This window comes from Bacillus rossius, chromosome 1 (genome assembly GCF_032445375.1).
Source record: "Bacillus rossius redtenbacheri isolate Brsri chromosome 1, Brsri_v3, whole genome shotgun sequence".
NCBI classification, from domain to species: Eukaryota; Metazoa; Arthropoda; class Insecta; order Phasmatodea; family Bacillidae; genus Bacillus; species Bacillus rossius.
Window position 1 is genome coordinate 190,576,708 of NC_086330.1, and position 20,037 is coordinate 190,596,744.

The 20,037-nt window shown below is 34.6% G+C and overlaps 1 protein-coding gene and 1 long non-coding RNA gene across 3 annotated transcripts in view; both read right to left on the reverse strand.

Moving 5' to 3' along the window:
* Window positions 1-8,336, reverse strand: part of LOC134527165 (serine/threonine-protein kinase RIO2) — a 93,947-nt gene extending 85,611 nt beyond the window's left edge. Inside the window, exon 1 of one of the 2 annotated variants that reach the window (XM_063359560.1) lies at window positions 8,117-8,336. In XM_063359560.1, the coding sequence (XP_063215630.1) occupies window positions 8,117-8,182 (66 nt within the window). In that variant the 5' untranslated portion in view covers window positions 8,183-8,336. The other variant, XM_063359561.1, reaches the window with a different exon arrangement.
* A 3,150-nt stretch (window positions 8,337-11,486) lies between these two features.
* On the reverse strand, window positions 11,487-19,609 carry LOC134527166 (uncharacterized). The gene is made up of 5 exons (XR_010074110.1): window positions 18,889-19,609; window positions 18,397-18,533; window positions 17,204-17,314; window positions 15,464-15,586; window positions 11,487-11,862 (listed from the first exon to the last, which is right to left on the reverse strand). It is a non-coding gene; the product is annotated as an uncharacterized LOC134527166 (long non-coding RNA).
* Window positions 19,610-20,037: the final 428 nt, after the last annotated feature.

Sequence of the window (20,037 nt, forward strand, 5' to 3'; positions counted from 1 at the left end):
ACTACCTCACGGCAAAAGTGGTACAGTATGGTTCACGTAAATATTGGACCACTGGGAATTCCTGGGCAAAGCTTAAAAATACGCTAGCCGATTTACTTTACTATTTAATGTTAAAACATTATACCAAAGTAAAAAGATGAACTTGTATAATACAATGAATTACCCAATAATATTACGTCTGTAGGTTTAAGTTGTAACAAAACATTTATATACAGATGTCCAGTAAAGTACCAATTAAGATTCTGGAGTGGAATTTTAAACACCGGACTACCTGATTTTGCCTTGTACGCAGCGACGCTGCTCAGTCAAGTGACTCATGCTCTGCCTGTGTGCTGCGTGAACACATTCCCTCCCCCATTCCCCCTGGTGTTTCTGCCCGCTCTAATCTCTACCTCTCTCCATATTCTCGGCTAGCCTCTCCCTACCCAGCGCTTGCCGACAACCAAGCCTATCCAACATCAATCCCCAGCCGAGTCACGCTGGATAATGTCGCTGGACGGTGGGCTTTATCAGGTCCCCTGTCCGATGCTTCATTTGTGAGATAAAGCGACGTTAAGAACTAGTGTTTCAGAAAATATCACTGGGCTGGATTGGACCATAATTTGAAAACCCTACAAGATAGAGGAATAATGTACGGAGATATCTTGTTTAGAATTTTACTGCGGACATTTTCTACGCCTAGGCTTTTTTCTGCCCGATGCTTAGTTTGTTAGTTACAACGCAAAATTATCCTAATCGGCTGTCAACCATTTATTCCATTATTATTATTCATTTCTGACTGGGGGACATGGTTTGACCCGCGATATACCCGATTCCGCGATATACCGGGAGTTTACTGTATTTTAATGTTATGTTTGTGCTCTAGGGAAAATCTAAATCTGTTTATCTGTTAACTGATTTGTTTACATAGCCGCTTTTATAAGAGGTGTGCATAACAAATTAAATGTTTACATATGGCTGTGTGTTTTAAAGTTATATAAAACCGGTTCTTAATTTCATAAAAGAGTTTTAATTTTGTTAAGTTTTAAACGTAATAACAAAGGATCCAGCTGCTTGCAACAGCAGGCAGACAGACGCACGCGCGTGTTGAAGGTCACGCCTGGGCGGGCAATCCAACTGCTGACTGACGGTAAATATGTTACCACTTATCTCCCGTTACACTGTGCATGTTTTCTTTATCTAACGTATTCGGTGGTAGGCTTAAAAAGATAAATGATATGAGATATGCATTTTCAAGTATTATTCTACTCATTTATATTATGTAAAGATTACTTCCCTACACATCTTGGAACACATTAAATAATTTAGCCTTATATTTATGGGGACTAATGCTTCAGAATACGCGATTTCGATTAACACGAACATTTTTAGGAACGAATTAGTCGTGCTAAGTGAGGGATTGGTGTATTTATATACAGCTACTCATTCTTTTAAACATAACTTATCAAATCTTTTCCAAATTTCAACATCATTGTGTATGTATACTATTTGGTTGGTTTGGTTATTTACTAATTAAGTAATTAAAATAAATGAACACATATAATATCCTTCTAATGACAATTTTCATTAGCCTAGTTCACAAGATTTCTGAAATATCACTAATATGCTCAAGTTTCCATTAAAAATTACACAATAGCAAAACAGAATTATAAACTGACTTATTACTACAAGTAAATGTCTACCTAAACTCTTTCAAACACATCTTTTTTTTTTTAAATTTGTATAGAATTGTGAAAATACCCTTTGGTTGTACATTTGGGTTTGGTAATTTACTAATTACTTGATCGAAATGTATATATGTAATGTCTCCATCATCGGCAATAAAGACAGTTTTGTCTGGTCCATGAGATTTCAAAAACATCACTGACAAACACTTTTCATCATCTATGTTCCTTGAGAAATTGCAGCATATCTATATACAGTTCCTTCTGAATTATTGCGACCTCGCAAGCTTGGAACATTTATTAGAAAAAAACATACCAGACTGTATATCTCCTGGGCTAGCAATAGGAAAAGTTTCTATAAACTGGCAACTTTCAGGATTTTCCTCACTGCCTGAATCTGAGTACACATCATTGTAATGGAGACGACACCCAACCTCTGTCAACACAGATACAGATGGTTCAAAATCAGATTCATCAATTTCAGCTCTAATTGTCACTTTTGACATCAAACTTGATGATGTCTTCCCAACTAGAATGTTATTAAAATCGTACACCCTGAAGTGATGACTTGCTTGTATTTGTGGAATTGGAAAAACACTTTTCCAGTAGTTATTTAGTACAGTTTCATTCTGTAACACCTCTGTCTTGTCAACATAAAATTTTTCTATTCCAGTAACTTTCCTGTTTACGTGATCATGGAAATCTCTAGCAGTTTCAATGTGAATTCTTCTGTCTCCTTTTACTGTCATCCACACATGTCGTTTGACTGTTGCACCTACTCCATCAACAGCTCCCTTTCCGTGACTGCTGGCAAAGAAGTTCCATTCAAGTGTCATGTGTAACTCTTCTTCCATTCTGCACATTACAGACATTGTGTACCTACTTTTAAATTGACCTGTGCAGTTGTCACTAAATATTTTTAATTTGTCAACAAAAGAAAAGTTCTTCTTGATGTCTTGGACAATTTTATTTTAGAAAGTATACACACAATATTTACTATGGGTCACATCATTGCTTACAACAACATATGATTTTTTTTCATTTTTAGACAACCAAACACAACTTGTAAAGATAGCAACTTGTTGATGGCTCCAGTGAGCTGCTTGTATTTCATCTTGATACGTCAGTGAATAATTTTCAGCAAAATCAATTTGAACAATGGCATATGTCTCTAAAGAATCCTTCTTTTTCAGATGTTCCATGCAAGTTTCGAAATAATTTTCTTGAATGTTTTTGACATGACAGTAAATCTTAAAATGAGAAATCTTTTTATCAAGTTCTTCGATAGCTTCTGCTAAAGTTCCTTTGATGATGGTAAGCTGGATTCCACCTTGATTATCAGTCCACTGCTTCCAAGTCAAAGCTGTATCAAAATAAAACTCTGCTGTAAGGTCAGTGATCTTTCGGGGTGAACATGTTGAGCATTTCCCCCAAACACAATTTTCGTGAGACAAATCACAACAAATGTATTCCAGACGTTTCTTGTGGTTTCTTAGGAAAGAAAAGTTTGTTTTAGAAATGCCATCCAGCAAAAAATTAATATTGCTGTGATATTTGCAAACCAGGGTGGCCACTCTTCTGGGATAATAAAATTCCTGGTTTTTTCCAGGTTTTTTCAAGGGTGGTTTTTATCAATATTTGCATACAATTTGCAGGGTCGGCGCGTCCATATAGGCGAACCAGGCAACCGCCCAAGGCGCCAAGTAGCTGGGGGCGCCGCAGCACGACACATAACAGCTGATATAATATGTTTAACGATTATTGAAACTAGATGAAAATGGATATTTTAACAGTTTAGAATGTTTATATTGATATAAGTAATTATTTAAAGTCCACAGTGACCTGTTTATAATTTGTAATAAGTAAAAAAAAAAAAACCTTCTTACATTTGATTGTTGACAAAATCTTAGGCTTACGTGATGTATTTTGAGGCAAGGAAATTTTTTTTTGGGGTGTCCGGCGGGGCATTAAGGTTTTTCACCTAGGGCGCCAATTTACCTTGCACCGGCCCTGACAATTTGCATTTTTGTTACACAAAGCACATACAATATGATGTTTTATTGGCGTTAAACAATAGACACGTCACACGAAATGTATATTACTGGAAGGGGCAGGAGATAAGAGAGGCAGCAGGATATAAGTACCTGGGGGTGACACTGAAAAATGACCTAGGATGGGCGGAGCACATAGAGGGGGTGGTCAGGAGGGGAAGGCAGGCGCTGGGGTTGCTTGGTAGGACCCTGCAGGGAGCTGGGAGGAGGACAAAGGAGAAGGCATACTCCACATTGGTCAGGCCAATGTTGGAGTATGCGGCGGCGGTCTGGGACCCCTACCTGGTGACTGAGGTGAAGGAGCTGGAAGGGGTGCAGCGCAGAGCGGCTAGGTGGGTGATGGGAATGTGGAGAAGGAGGGAGGGGCAGGATGGGAAACTGCATAGCCCAACGGAAATGATTAAGGAGTTGGGGTGGGAAACGTTACAGAGGAGAAGAAGAGTGGAAAGGTTGGTCAGGATGTTCAAGGTGCTGAAGGGGGAAGGGGGATGGGGGCAATTGGGAAGCAAAGTACATAGAGGGGAGTACAGAGGACGAAGAGACCACAGATGTAAGCTCCAGAAGGTGTGGAGGCGGACAGAGAGAGGGCGGAACACCTTCCTGGTGAGGACGGGGAGGGAGTGGAATGGGCTGGGGGAGGAAATGGTGGAGGTCAGGGATGGGAGGGAGCTGAGGAGAAAGCTGATGGAGGGGGGGGGGGGGGGAGAGGGGAGTGAGTGGGAGTTCTTGCCACCGGGTGAAAGCCCAATTGCAGGTTAATAAGTAATAATAATAAACTATAGGTTTAAAAATTAAATCAATGAACTTGCTTAAAACAAAACCTACCACCAACAAAAAATTTATAATTTCACGTCACCAAAATTACTTGACACCAAACGCACGTGTTTTGCCCCTCTTGCGTGGCTGGCAAATGCTGTTCTTCCCATGCTACCGATATTGATTTTAACATTACACAAATTTCAAATGGCGTTTGTCCTGCACTTTGTATCTTTCTCCACCCATTCAAACTCTTCCGTATATTTGTCATTGTATGTGGTGACCGAACTCTTTGACATTTTGATAGTCTGAGCAAATTACATGTTAGATTAAAAAATTCAAAACAACGTCCCGCACAACTAAACTTTTAAAAATACTCGAGAAAAGTATCCGTGATACCGTGACGCAACAACATGAGCGCAAAGTAAAAAAAAAATAATATACATACAAAACTAGTGCTACCAACATGCCGTGCGAGAAATTACTACCACTCTACAACAACATTTTCAGCCAAAATGCTGTTGCTTTTGAATACAGAAACATAATAAGTATGGAAGTCTAAATTGTTAACGGTTTCTTACGTACTACAAAAGTTTTTAAATGCAATATGAACTAATTAACTTTCACAAAATATAGCTCACGAGCATACTGTCGTGCTTCGACGGGTGGTGAACGTGCTCACGTTCAAGTTTATGCATCATAGGCTTTTAACAGCCGTATGTTATTGCGATCGTTACTTCATAAAAAAAATTCCCGGTTCTAATAAAAATTCCTGGTTGATTCCAGGTATTCCTGGTTTTTTAAATAAATCCTGGCTATTTCCCGTATTTCCCGATTTCCCGGTTGGCTGGCCACCCTGCAAACACAAACGTTATGAGGCATTTCAGACAAGGGAAGTACGTGTGTTGGACAAAGAGAGAAAAAAAAGACTTTTTTATGGTTATGTTTGGATGCTTGATTTTGAATTCTTCAAAAGCCTCACTTACTGTCATCACCATGTGTCTTTTCTGTACATGTTTTCTTTTTCCTGTTTCAGGGCATTTCACTGACTTTGTATCTCGTTTTCCTGGAGCCTGTCTGCTAATGGAGTCACTGGTATAGAAATCCTTTATACACTGAATGTGTTCTGGCAAAATCCTAGTTCCCTTGCGATATTTTTTAACCTTGATACCATCTGTATTTAATCTTTTCAGGCCCATTTCTACAGCCATTTTGTTAACTACAGCAATTTTATTACTTGGACTTTTAGGCAAATTTCTTTTTAGTCTTTTCACCGCTTTCCCTAATGATTGTGAGCATTTGTAGCTGCCTATGGGAGAAATCTGTTCCTTATCAGTAGAGTTCTTAGCTCTATTATGATGTTTTCTCACTTTCCAAAACCTTCTATCGTCTTTCTTTCAACAACTGATCATCTTCCTCTTCTTTCAGCTTTCTCAATGCTCTCCTTCGTTTGTTTCGTTCATTTTCTTTTTGGAGTTGCTGTCGCCATTTATCCAAATCAGCTTTAAGCCTTTCACGATGTGCCTTCATTAATATTTTTTTATCAATTGGTGCCATTCCCCAAAAAATGTAAAATTTGCAACAGTTAAACATTTTCAAAATACTAAATAAATACATGAATATTTTTTTTTGTAAATTTACAACTATTATATTAGCACTGCTATTTAAATTTTTACACATGTTGAGTATATTTGTTTTAAGGACAAACTGAATTGTATATGTTGAAGTTTAGGTGAGGAATGGTTGATACACAAGTGTCAAAGATATTATATTAAAGTGTTCCCAGCAAAATAAACTAAGAGGTATTAAAGACTAAAGCGAAGACATGAAAAAGAAGTTTCATGTTACTACCTAGTTTTAATTGAAACACACAACTTTGGCATACACAGCCAGGAGAGTGTTACACTTTCTTTTACACATATTACTTAAAATAATCCAAGGTAAGCTACTTTACTATAATTACATTTATAATTTAAATAGCTTGTGAAAGTTCATGAGGCAGTTATTGTGGGACAGTTTGGCAGATAAAATTCCAACTAACCATTTAAAACAAGAATTGGTTTCATAACACATCTACAAAATTCTTTTTGGTTAAGTTTTTGTTTTCCAGTACAATAATATGGTACCTGAACAACTTCTGTACACAAAATCAACATGTTAATAGTGCTTGTAACACCCGTTACCATATTTTTACTCCTTAAATTTCAATATTAATATTTTCTTTGGTAATCAAAATGCTACTGAGAGACATAACTTCACTTTTGTTAGACATTAATTTTATAAGTGTTATGGTTTAGTTATTATGTAAACATTTATATGTTTTTGGTAACGGGTGTTACACAGATTATATCAAAATAAACTTCAGCTATTATATTGAAGCAATTTAATTATTTTACTATCATTGAGAATGCTGCAGCAAAGTATAAACTTTCAACAAGGTCACTGCACTAAAATCAAAGGCATCAGCTGATTATCAATATTAAAAATATTGCCAACTTAATTAACAATTTTACTCTTGATTCCCCACACAGATAAACAAAGTTAAACTGTAGCATTTTGGTATGGAATGGCCCTATATAGGATTATATTGTTATTATATTATTATTATATTATATATTTCCAGTATTATTATTTAATCCTTCAACCCAACATCCAAAAGACAATTAAATCAGAAAATTATTTAGGAAAAAGCAAGGAATTATTCATTAAATCTTAGGAACCTGGCTGACCTAAACAATCATCCACCTGATTTCAAAGTATTTTTAATGTAGCTATACTAACCTAACCAATCATCCACATTGTTTTGAAGTATTTTTTTATGTTGCTAACCTAAGTTAAATGACCACTTTCACAAATTAACTCAATTTCTCCTAATTATAATACACACACTGACAAACATGGGAAAGAAAAAGAAAAAAAAGGCAGTGGTTACATCAATTCATGGGTAGCTACTATAATGGAACCTATTAACAGTTATTTCTCTGAAACCAGTATGAATATTGTAATGCTGTTTTCAAGGTTAATATAGGAACGTCTAGTGTTTAAAAACGTAATTTTCGGTTTTTTATTTTAATTTTACGTAAAAGCCCCTATGTAAGAATATTGCCGTGACTTTTTACTTTATTTAACGATCTTATAAACAGCATTGTGATAGTTCAAGTAGTTTACCAATAACTAACTGCAGGCTAGGTTAAATACATTTAAAATACTGTGAAATTGTTTTAATAGTTAGCTACTTTAAAAATACTTAACAGCATTTATCGAACAATAGTGTTCCAAACTAGTATTTTATTTGGATTTTCTCTTCACACGAAACGTCGCTACACTTACTATAGAAAATAACAACAAAAAAAGTTTCGCATTGCACATGAATATAACACATTCTGCAAATGTTTATATTTACAACAAATGCTTTTGTTTCTTACCAAGAGATGAAGCATAAAGCCAAACCAACTTATGCAGAATTAAAGGGTCCAGCCATGACAGTATGTGACAGTATTGTCTAATAAGGGGCTAAGCGGTAAGAGTTAACAGCAAGATAATGCTGTGCGGTGATAAATGAACATTGATCCACAATTAAGTTTATTCCGGTAAAAGGGCTCCAAAAAAAATTACATATACATATTTATATGTGCATGTACTTACTGCTGTCAAAACTCTAAAATCTTCTTTTGTAAGATACCTCAACATTGTAACATTTAACTTCCCCATTGTTTTCGTCTACGGACAACCTCGTGGTCAAAGATTATCCACCTCTACCAAATATAGTATAAGGACAATATGGGAAAGTAACCAAACAAAACGGAGACACGGATGTCAGCGCCTCTAGCGGCGTGTACTGCTAGAACAATGATGAAGTGTAAAGTGAATGGCTGGTGACGGTATTTTGTGTGCGTGAAAATTGCAATTTCTTGAACGAGTGGTTGTTAATTATGGCAGGAAAGATTTGTTCAATGTTCGGCTGCAATAATTATAACGTTGCAAACTGTTCCAAGTCGTTTTTTAGGTTTCCAAAGGACCCAAACCAGTAAGTACACCAGGCTTCGTTTCCATTTGTAGTACGGAGTGTCACAAGAGTCTAGCGACAGCAATGCTACCTTCCTGCAACTGGCCGCAAATGCCGATCCTTTCCGAAGTTAGCCGATCGGGAGCGCCTACCCCCTGGATGTTTTTTATTTTTAAGCGCGCGTTTTTTCTCTCCAGTATAAAAATGCCACATAGACTGTTTAGTGGATGGTTGGTTATATTAGGTAAGTATAGCTACATTAAAATTACTGTAAAATAATTTAATGGTTGCTTAGCAAATAACTTTTTAATATGTAGCTATCCAGCGCTAGGAAACAGTTTACATGATTTCACAGTATCTTTAATGTAGCTATCCTAACCAAATCAACCGTCCACAAAGTTTTAAAGTATTGATAATGTAGCTAACCTAACCTAATTGACCATTAGTTATGTCCTTACCTGAAAATTGCAATTTAATTAATAAATATACTTTTATTTGCATTCATTATTCAAATATATTTATTACTTTTGAAATGTTACGTGATCGTGTTTATTTTTACAAGTACAAAAAAAAAGTTCGTACCTGCCAGGATTCGAAACGTCAACCTCACGTTTAGATGATAGAGCCGCTGAGTCAAGGTAAGTAAAATAGGAGGTAGGCCATTCCGGGCTCGCGCGCTTTTATTTCCCCTCCTCCGCCGCACGCCGTGACGTCACTTGGGGGTAAAGGTGGGTTGTTACAGCAATTTTCGGTATCTGTCCCAACCTGATACTGATACAGCATTGTACAATGTTACAAGTCTCTGATACTTCTGTATCAGACGGTCCCAGGAGGCAACAAAGCTCCGCGTACGCAGACCGTTCGACCGGAACGAGATTCTGATACATTATTTATCACGGCTGGTAATTCTCTACCTCTGATACTCTCATGCCCGCCTGATACAACCAGTATCAATCAGTTCAACATTCACTGCAGTTCGCACAGAACAGTAATAGGATATAGAACGCTCACTCAAGCGTATAAGATCAGAACCATAAAACGCTACACTAGCGCCGTTGTGGCCGTGAAGTAAACTAAAATTTAAAAGGCGGGCATTTGAATTTAAATTGCGGCGGGAAATTTAAATTCCGTAAAAGAATGCACAATAATAATAAATTACAATTCGCCTGCAAAACTAAAATGTTTTAATAAACACAAAAAGGTGCTAAAAGTTACCAACCATTACCAACAGAAGAACTTAAAATTCCACCACAATTAAGTCTGAACAGGACATGCTTTTGCCCCTAATTTTTATTTTCATTCAACTTCAAGTTATATTTTAATATATTTTCACAGACAAATTTCATGGAAGTTACGGTCATAAAACGGTTTTATTTCATAAAATCTAATTCACTTACAATAAATATTGACACAAGTTCTACCAATTCACTTGTTACTTACCACTTTATTAAACAATCTCTTGATAACTTCAGTCAGATCACAGAAAAAATTAAATTACATATAATTTAAAGCATGATAAGAAATTTTATTTTATAACAAATGTGTGTATATGTATGTATATATATAATTAATATTAGTCATATATTTACCTTTATTATACTAATTAAAAAACAGCACAAAATAAGCAGAGCATAAAATGTTTGTTATAATTGAAGCTCCTTTGCGAGCAGTTTTTATTTGAAAAACAGAATGGGACCAAAAATAGTTTTTTTAGTTAGTCTTTTTATTTTTTTTAGGTGATGTAAAATGTAGGGAAGTGTAAAATCAGAGTGAGGGGTGTGTGTGTAAATATGGAGTGCTACTGTACTTTACTTTAAAATTTGTGTTTATCACAAGGAAAAGGGAACAGAATCAGAATTTGATCCAATTACAATGCCAAAAATACACAAATTGAAATATAATTTATTGATCACTGATGGTCAACACATATGTAGGACACTATAAATACACAATTCAATAGAAAACATTAAACATTACTGTCTTGCTATTTTATACACAGGTAGCATGTTATCAAACATTAAATACAGTACCTAAATAAGTTAGGTGAACACTCATAACATTGTACACTAACCTAAGTACAAACAATTCAAATTCAAAGTTGGGATTAACAAATTGTTAATGATAATGTTATTAAAGGTGCTTCGACTGTTCCAATCCTGCAGTCATCAAAAAAGACTCAACACATATATCATATAAGAATATCATATTAAATAATTGTACATAATGCTAATTACTAGAGATGTGAAAAAGCTCTTTTATTTTAATGCCAATTTTGTTACAAAAAACCGTCACTTTGGTGTTTTGTGTTTTTACACAAGAAATTAAATTTAAGTAACAATTACTCATGTAAAATAATTAAGTGTTTTGTTCAGTGCAATTACGTGACATTTTCAATTACAAATTTTAGACAGTCTAGACATAAGGACAAGATTTAATGGTATTTTTTTATGTTGATTTTCATTAGACAAATTTTTTATTTGCCAAAAATATAACTTTGCACATATTTTTACACAAAAGCTAGCTAAAGTAGTTATAAGTATGAAATGCATTAGTTTAGTTACAACTCGTTAAATGTAACATTTGAACAACATTTTCAATTTTATGCATTGTTATCAGTTTGCATATTATTATACTATTTGCTGTATTAACTGCCGTATTGGTGTTATGAGGTGTATCAACATTCATTTCGGTGTTATATCGGTTTTATTTCTGTGTTATTACATATTTACATTGTAAATTCCCATCACTACTAATTACTTTCTTTCAGTGATAGTTTATCGACATAAGTTCTCCAAAAATTGTGCTGCTGGTAGTATATTCGACTTAAAACCAGCAAAAATGTATTAATATTATGCTTACGATTTCATAAAATAATTTTCAGTTTTAGAATATCAACTTAAAAAGATGTACTAAATCCTCACTGATTTTCTAACTACATACCAATATTTATTATTTTAATTTTTACCAGCTGAAAATGTTTGCATGTACATGTTGTGATTTAATGCCTTGTGTGTGTTAATAACATTTTTTGTGTTACTCATTTATAATAACACAGTTTAAACTATAAACTAGTACATACTGTACATTCAATCTTTAAGTTAGCAACAATTTTACTACGTAATTTGTTTCAATACTTGTGTTTCTTATTTGAGATTCAATGAATGCCAATGTCTGTTCAAGTTGATGAAATTATTTTTGCAAGCAGGTAAATCCACAAATTTCTGAGCAGATGAAAGGCGTCCTTTAAATGACAGACATCTTCTTGACAATACTCCAACCCTTCTCTGCATTTTGGTGGCGACCTTGTACAAATGACGTGCCTTTGGAGTCAAATCTTTTGCACGATTCAGCCAAACTTGCCTCAGGAAGTCACTGTGTTTTCTCACTAAAACAATAACATATTCAAAAAACTGTTAATTGTATGCCTCTTTCCTTGAACAATAACATTTTAACATGTTATAAGTACAAAAAACTCTAAATGTAATGTACTTGGAAGTTAGATATTTTGATAGTTACATAAACTGTTTTCAAGAGTTACATCAAAACTTTCCTTTATTCTTATAAAAGTTTCACAAACGCCAGTCATCAGGAGATGCTGATACCTTTCCGATTTATTATAGAAATACTATAGGTACAGTTACCCACTTACTGTAGTTTAATGTGATGTTTAAAAGAAAATGCAATTTTAAAAATCTGGAAAATTCTTACTATCACAATATAGAACACAGCGAATATTGATACTTGGATCACTTTTTGCTACCTATGGTTTCCCTCGAAATGGAAACATTCTGTTCACTAAAAACAGTACAGCAGGTTGGCACTATGTTCCATTAACTTTTAGAGACGTCAGCTACTTTTTAGAGGTAACAATTTAAATAAAAATATATTTGGTAATTCTGGAGGGCGCATGCAAACCTTAAATTCAAGTGATAATTGACAGGAAATAAACAATGTTCAGTACGTTTTGACACTTCAACATAAATGCCTAACAACCAAACATCTCATTGGCGCTCACTAAGATTATGCACTTTTTCCATTGCTATTGAAAATGGAAACTTAGTCCCGAACTTTGGTTGTCCGTGTCGAACTTTAGCTCAGAAGCATTGTCCGTTTTTAAAATTAACAATAAAAAAACCATAATCATAGATTGTTTCTGTGCATGTTTACATAAACATAAAGGTTGTAGGTTTTGTCCGGTGTCTGCATTATCTGTATTCGGCAGATAAGTTGGCTTGCAAATACAGTAAAAGTCCGTTATAACGTAAATTTATAACGGCGCCAAAAGTTTATGTTATAGCGAATTTTCATTATAGCCAAAATTTAAAAAAAATCTTATTTTTGCAGCATTTATAAAATTTATTATTTTCTCGCTTGTTTTTACTATGGAAATTCACAACCAAAGTAAAGGAAATATACATAAAACTTACTAAAATAACATTTTTAAGCTATATCAGCACTTGCCGACTACGAAATATGAGACCGCGTAGCCGTGATACGGCCGTCACGCACATTGTGGCTAAGCGCACAGCTGTTTGTTTACATGGAGACGGGCGGGCGGGGTCACGCAAGGTCATGCCGGCCGCTTCCTGTCGCTTTGACCGCAGCTGGTTTGCTGGAGACATGTGCGCTAAGCTGATGATATCGGGTGCATATTTGCGGAGTTTTGAATACAAAAAAAATTAAAAAATCTCTAATTACGTTGGACCACCTTACAAATTATATAAAATAATTTTTCCGACAATTGGTTAGTAACACCAAAATGATCACTCGTACACACCCTTGGAAAATAACACAAAATTAAAATCACTTTTTAAAAAACAAATCAATTTTCGTTTGCCTTGATTTCACTAGACTTTCGGACAAAATAAACGACTGGACCTCTTGGAAGTTCATCAAATCATTCGTCGAAGCATTGTATGCTGATAAAAACGACTGATTGTGTCAAGTGCCTCCATCATTGACGTTTTCGACAGAACAGATACGACACTTGGTTCGTCGTCATCTTCAGACGCCGCTTCGTTTTGATTAGAAGAGTAAGAGCTCGACAAGTTCGGTGTTCGTCAACTCCCCGCACGCTTACGATGCAAGTGTGAGACGAGTAGTGATGGGTCGTTCGTTAACGATTCGTTCAAAAAGAACGAATCTTTGAGAGAACGAAATCTTGCGATTCGTTCGCGATGTAAAGAACCGGCTCTTTGAGAGCCGGTACCTTGAAAGATTCGGTAGAACGAAAATGCGGAGAGAACGAGAGAACCAACCGGCTCTTTGAGAGCCGGTACCTTGAAAGATTCGGAAGAACGAAAACGCGGAGAGAACGAGAGAACGAGATGAGAGAACCGGTCACGCGCCCGGTCTGATTCGTTCGTGAAATGATTCATGACGTCAGGAGTCTGAAGAATTAGTAATCACAGCGTGAGCATGTTCATAAGAGCAAACGATAACTGATCAAATAAAATAGGGTAACATGAAAAGTATCTATACCTGAAAATGTCAACTGTTAAGTAGTGGTTTAAAATTGCGTTTTCACATTCACATACACAAATTTGGGGGGGAAAAAAAACATGAATTAAAAATAACAGGGAAAGTAACTACAAATGTTCACACTTACCATTTAGGTGTTAATTAATGTACCTACTTCATTTTTCTCTCTTCATACTGAATCGCAGTAGTAGTATTCAATTTTTGTCTTTTTTTCTCTAAATGTGTTGGTCTACATGTAAACACTTTACTCTCTCTAGAGTGTAAATAGCCTGTATATTAATATTTGTAAATTAAAAAGTAATACAATATAAATAATCTTGTTTCATATACGCAACTGTGATTCACTGGCTACGAAAAGCAATGTTCAAGTACTAGCTATAATAGTGCGATTACAAATTAAAGTTAAGAAAGATCACTTTCGTACCTAACATTCTTAGATTTAATGCTCCCGTATTATATAGAATCACTGCATGAAGCATTTGCAGCGATCAACAGTCAATAATTTTATAACAGTCAGTATACAACTAGACGTTTGAAATTTCATTTACCCATGCAGAGTAGATAAAGATAACCACCCACGCGATCCAGCCTCCTCTCGTTATCGGGTCACGCGATAACGAGGGGAGGCTGGAAGCAAACACGTAGCCAATACTCTAAAGGATGAACGAGTTACGACACCTGATAAAAGAGCCAGATCCTATTCACAGAAAAGAACGAAATGACCGAGATGAACGAATCGTTCTGAACGAATCTTTCTCGGAACTGATCCGAAAGTACCGGTTCGGTCAAAAGAACCGTTCTGCCCATCACTAGAGACGAGTTATGCTCATTTACGGGCTACAGTCGGCGCGATTCTAAATAAGTAATGCTCGCAGCGGGGCCGTCTTGCTTTCGTCGCCGCCGCGAGGCAAGCTATGCTCGCTGTGGGGCCCCACCTTGTGCGGTGTTGCCAAGACGGCCACATCATGCGCGTTGTTTCATTTGCCAGACGCGTGGAATTATGCGAAGCTGCTTTTCATTTATTTAGGAAATTGTAGAAGTTTTCTCATTGTTTTAGAGCAAAATTACAGGTGTTAATCTATCGCTATAGCGAAAATGAGCCCACGCTGCATTCGTTATTTCCGAAATTTATATCCTACGCAGCATATGCAAAACTGACTGTGCCGATGGCAATTATCGTTATAGCGGACTTTACGTTATAGACCATATTCGCTACAACGGACTTTCACTGTATTATGTTTAGAAATTCTCCCAACACATCTAATACCGGTTCCATTATCTTATGTATTAATAGTATATTGTGCATAATTTTTGTAAACTTATTAAGAAGTAAAACATCTTAACTTGGTTGAACAGTTATACTGTATGTGGTTAATAATCCACGGTCCATTCTGAAATTCCAACTTCATATGTTCATTTTACATATCTTCCTCAGGGTTTTTTTTTTTTTTTTTTAAGTATAAGGTAACCATAAATGGCCAAGAGGAACTAAATATTTAAATTACCTGATGATGAAAAAACTCCCTTTCTTAACTTCTTAGCAGGAGTGGTACAATTTACACTTGGTCTCTGCCGAGGTGGTGTTACACAATCTTTACTAGCATTTGCAGGTTTGTTTCTAGTTGTACCTGAAAAATAATAGAGCAAATGAAAACACACAAGGTAGATACTTATAGTATAGTTAACAAGAAAGTTTATTATGTGTACACTAACAGAAAGACATTTTCCAACATTTCGGTCAAGTGATAAAAATTGTTATGTTTCAAAAATATAAAAAATTCTGTGATATTTAGCCTAACTTAAAATCACTGTAACAAAAATTACTTATTTCAGATTCTATCAATGAACAAAGTACAATGTTATTACAGTATAACCCTGCTATAAAATTCTTAAAGGGGCCAAAAAAATTAATGAATTGGCCACCATTGAGAAAAAAAGTAGCAATAGAATGCTACACAATAAGCAAGAAAACATAATAAATGGATACATAACAGGTGTTCCCTGTAGTAATTGCATTTATACTTCATTATTATTCAATAAATAGTATCCAAAAAATGTTATATATGCACAATATTGTGTTAGGCATAATCACTGTATTTATTATCATGCAGAAGTAGAGGGACCTGTTTTTGCCATAAAAGTTTCGCCTTAATATAGTTATTTAATTGAAATTAACTTATTTCCTTAAAAAACATAAAAAATTTATGAAAATAACATGCTTGCACATTTTCACTGAGCATCGATAATGGCTGTTAATCAATTACTACATATGTTGATGATAACTATTACATGAGATATATATAGCAATACTTCAGATTTTTTGGAAAAATATACCACTGTTGATTATGTGTACATACCATCTTCTGTTGATTACAAGTAATAAAACTGCATTTTTTTATTCATTAAAAATAAAACTAACGAAACAAGATATTTTATGTATGGTTAAAAATACAGAGGTATTTTGGTGTTTAACGGTGCATCTAAGAAAAAAAATTTAAAAACTTGAAAACACTCTCAAATAATAGTATATACTTTCCTCTATTTATAGCAAACAAACCGACATATACAAAATTCCTATTAGTTCTCAAGAAGTTAGTTTTTTTTAAACACTGCAAACCGTTACAATACATGCGGCGGCTGCCACATTATTTACGTTGATGATCGTAAATTACTACGTATCATTTTTTGCTGGCAGCGAAGAATTTGTACCCGCCTCCAACATAGGTGAGTTAAAGTTTAAAATTTTATGTTGAATGTTATACCATTCATCCTGTGCATCTGATCGTGTGGTTCATGATGCTTATTTGTTTTTAGCAGCAGGGAGGCGCAATAGCGCCGATCCGTTTCGTACGATAGCGCGAAACCTGACGTAAAATATTAATCACATAAAGAATAAGTTATGAAAAAATGAATTACTTACGTAAAAAATAAATTAGTCTGGTTTCACGCTATCACGCAAAACAAGATTCAAATTGGCAGTGTTTTAAAAACACGTTAATTTCTCAGGAACTAATAAATAGGAATTTCGTATGTCCTTTTTTTGCTATAAATAGAGGGAGATAAATACTATTATTTGAGAGTGTTTTCAATTTTTTATTTTTTTTTTCCTTAGATGCACCGCTAAACTCCATAAATAACAAATTAATATATAAATGAAAATATCTTATTGATGACTGGGGTGTTAACCTTACATGACCTAAAAAGTACATCACATTTCTGTCCGATGAAAATAGTATTTATTATACCTGGTTGTGAAACAGGTCCTTCGACATCACAAATTTTTCTTCTTAACCCTCTGTCTGGTGTAATGTATACATCTGCAGCATGCAGATGATCACTACTGGTTTCAACACATTCTACCAACAAAAATACAATACATTATTAGCCCCTAAAATTATTGTAGGGTAGCAATGGCATGGCTGTCTATGTGTGTGATATGTATTAAAGTTCATATACACATGTGTGAAAGTACACAAAGGATAATATACGTTAGTTTTAAATAATTGGGTTTTGTCACAAGAATTAACCTAAATGTCAATGTATTTAAGCAAAAGGCCCTTCTAAAAGCACAGCAAGAATATATAATATAATATAGGCAATTAAATGCCCCTCTTCTTATGTTCATGTTCAGGACTTGCAAAAATTAGTTTTACGACATAAAATTGTGCTGTACAACCGTAAATACCTAACTTCTACCAGTATTCTCATTTAAAAAAATCAGTGAAAAGTTGTTAAAGTCATTACCTTAAAAAAGATTACACACACTCATATGTACACATAAATCAACATATGTGTTTATCCTTCTATGATACATTACCAAAACACATTAGGCCTATGTTAATTGAAAATAAACCATAAGCCTAGTTATAAAAATTACTTAAAACTATTTACCTAATTAATAAAAATTTACTATCCAAATGAAATACACAATCTATAAAAAGGGTGAATAATGATATTCTCATTATCTTGTTACACTTAAGTGAGTAGTTTTATTGATTACGAAACGAGACCAATCTATTCTAATAATTTGTGATTTAATGTTACTGTAATTTTTAATTAACTGATTTATTTACACATGTACAAGCACAAGGATTAAGTTACTACTAACAAATATTGTAATTAACGTTAATGTATGTATCCGCCAATAGTTATGTACCCATATAAACCAGACTTATGTAATAAACTATAAAATTATGTAGGTAACTTATATTTGATGTTTTGTTGTATAATTTTTATCATGAATGCAAGGTAAACCAGCAATTATAAGTCATGTAAATCCCAATTGTGTTATGAGTAAATTATATGCAACATAAATGTTGCATTAAGTTAACAATCTCAGACGATTTAACCGCTATATATGTAAGCCCATTGAACGTAAACTGGGTAGGTCTGAGAATGTGTAAACATACAATATGGATAAGTAAATTTGAAGAAGTACCTTTCTGTTCAACATTTGCAGATAAACTAAGTGTGCACAGCAAGGTACTATCCTCTGTGACACAATAAAATGGTTGCTGCTATTCTGCAATCCATTATGCTTTTGATCAAGTGAAGAACTGGCTCCTCCCACAAATTCTGAAATAAAAGAAAATATGTATAATCTTAAGTTTGATATGGACTGACATTTACCAGGAAAAAATATATACTATGCATACAGTTCTGTTAATAGAGTCTATTTCTCTACTAAAACAAATAATTAATTTCTTGAAAAAACTTCAGTAAGGAATTTGTAAAGGTTACCTACAATTAACTCCAATTATTATTTATTCGCAAAAGGAGAAAACAAATATAGCTCTAAAGTATAAGTAACTTACGTAGTCTCCAAAATTTGCTCCAAAAATCTGAACAGATTAGTAGGTAAAAATAATAAATAATAAACATTACAAGAACATGCTTATGAACGCAAAATACAAACGAAAACAATACGTACCAGGCAAACCAGGTGTAGGCAAAGAACCTCTATTTAACTTCTTCGTTCCAGGGCTACGGCAGCAAAGTGTGCATCACATACGAAGAAATCCCTATAGATCTTCTGGTCATCTAATTTTTAAAATTTCGGGTTGGCTATAAGGGTTACCCATGTTAAAATCGCTTTCTTCATATACGGAGAAACGATGCCTTACGCTACTACGCACGTATTCACAACCCGGAACGCAACACTTATTTGACATGATGACAAAATATTCTAAACACCTACATTATTAAACAAAACTCGTATATAATATAAAAATTATTACAATATTTGTTCAAACAAGCAAGCAAGCATGACAAAAAACAATATGGCGCCTTGGCGAGTCATCCTCCTTTCTTGTGATTGGATGTAAACTAAGAAAAAAAATTCGACTAGGGCGCTCATGTGGCCGTGAAAATAAGCTCGTTTGGGTCAGGCATTCCCTATTCCAGTGAACTCCCCCTGGCAGTTCGTCCTGGCCGTGTATCACCATGTTGCGGGCTGTCATGCTTTGTAGTTAGTATCTTTATAGTGAAATAAGGAATGGATAAGTGCACGAAAAAGACTTTATTTGTGTGGAATTTTTTCACGGAAAATAATGAGTTTGCTAATTGTAATTTGTGTAAACAAAAACTGAGTTATAAATCATCGACTAATCTGAAGAAACATTTGAAAAAACATTGATATAGTATGCTCACTAATGTGCCTATCTGTTTTTTATTTTTTATTTTTGATCTAATCATGAATTTTTAATGTATAAAAACACTAGTTACTAATTGTTTTCGAAAAAAGAAAGTCCATATGTTGATTACATCTGTTATTAGTGTCAACTGAGAATTTATTTGCTTTTTCATAGCTGTTAGGTGCACAAATATAAATATTATATCTTGTATTAATGTACTTTTTAATATTAAAATTTCATTAGTTTAATTATTGAACGAGACGGTGCACGCACTGCGCACTGAGCGTACTTTGAAGTAGGACAATAAACAAAACGACTTGTAACCAGGGCTGCCACTCTGATATTCATGAAAAACCTAGATAACCTACAAAAAAACCCAGACACATGGGTAAAAAACCCAGATGCGTCTAAAATGCTATGGTTTAAAATGTTTGCGTACTAATTCA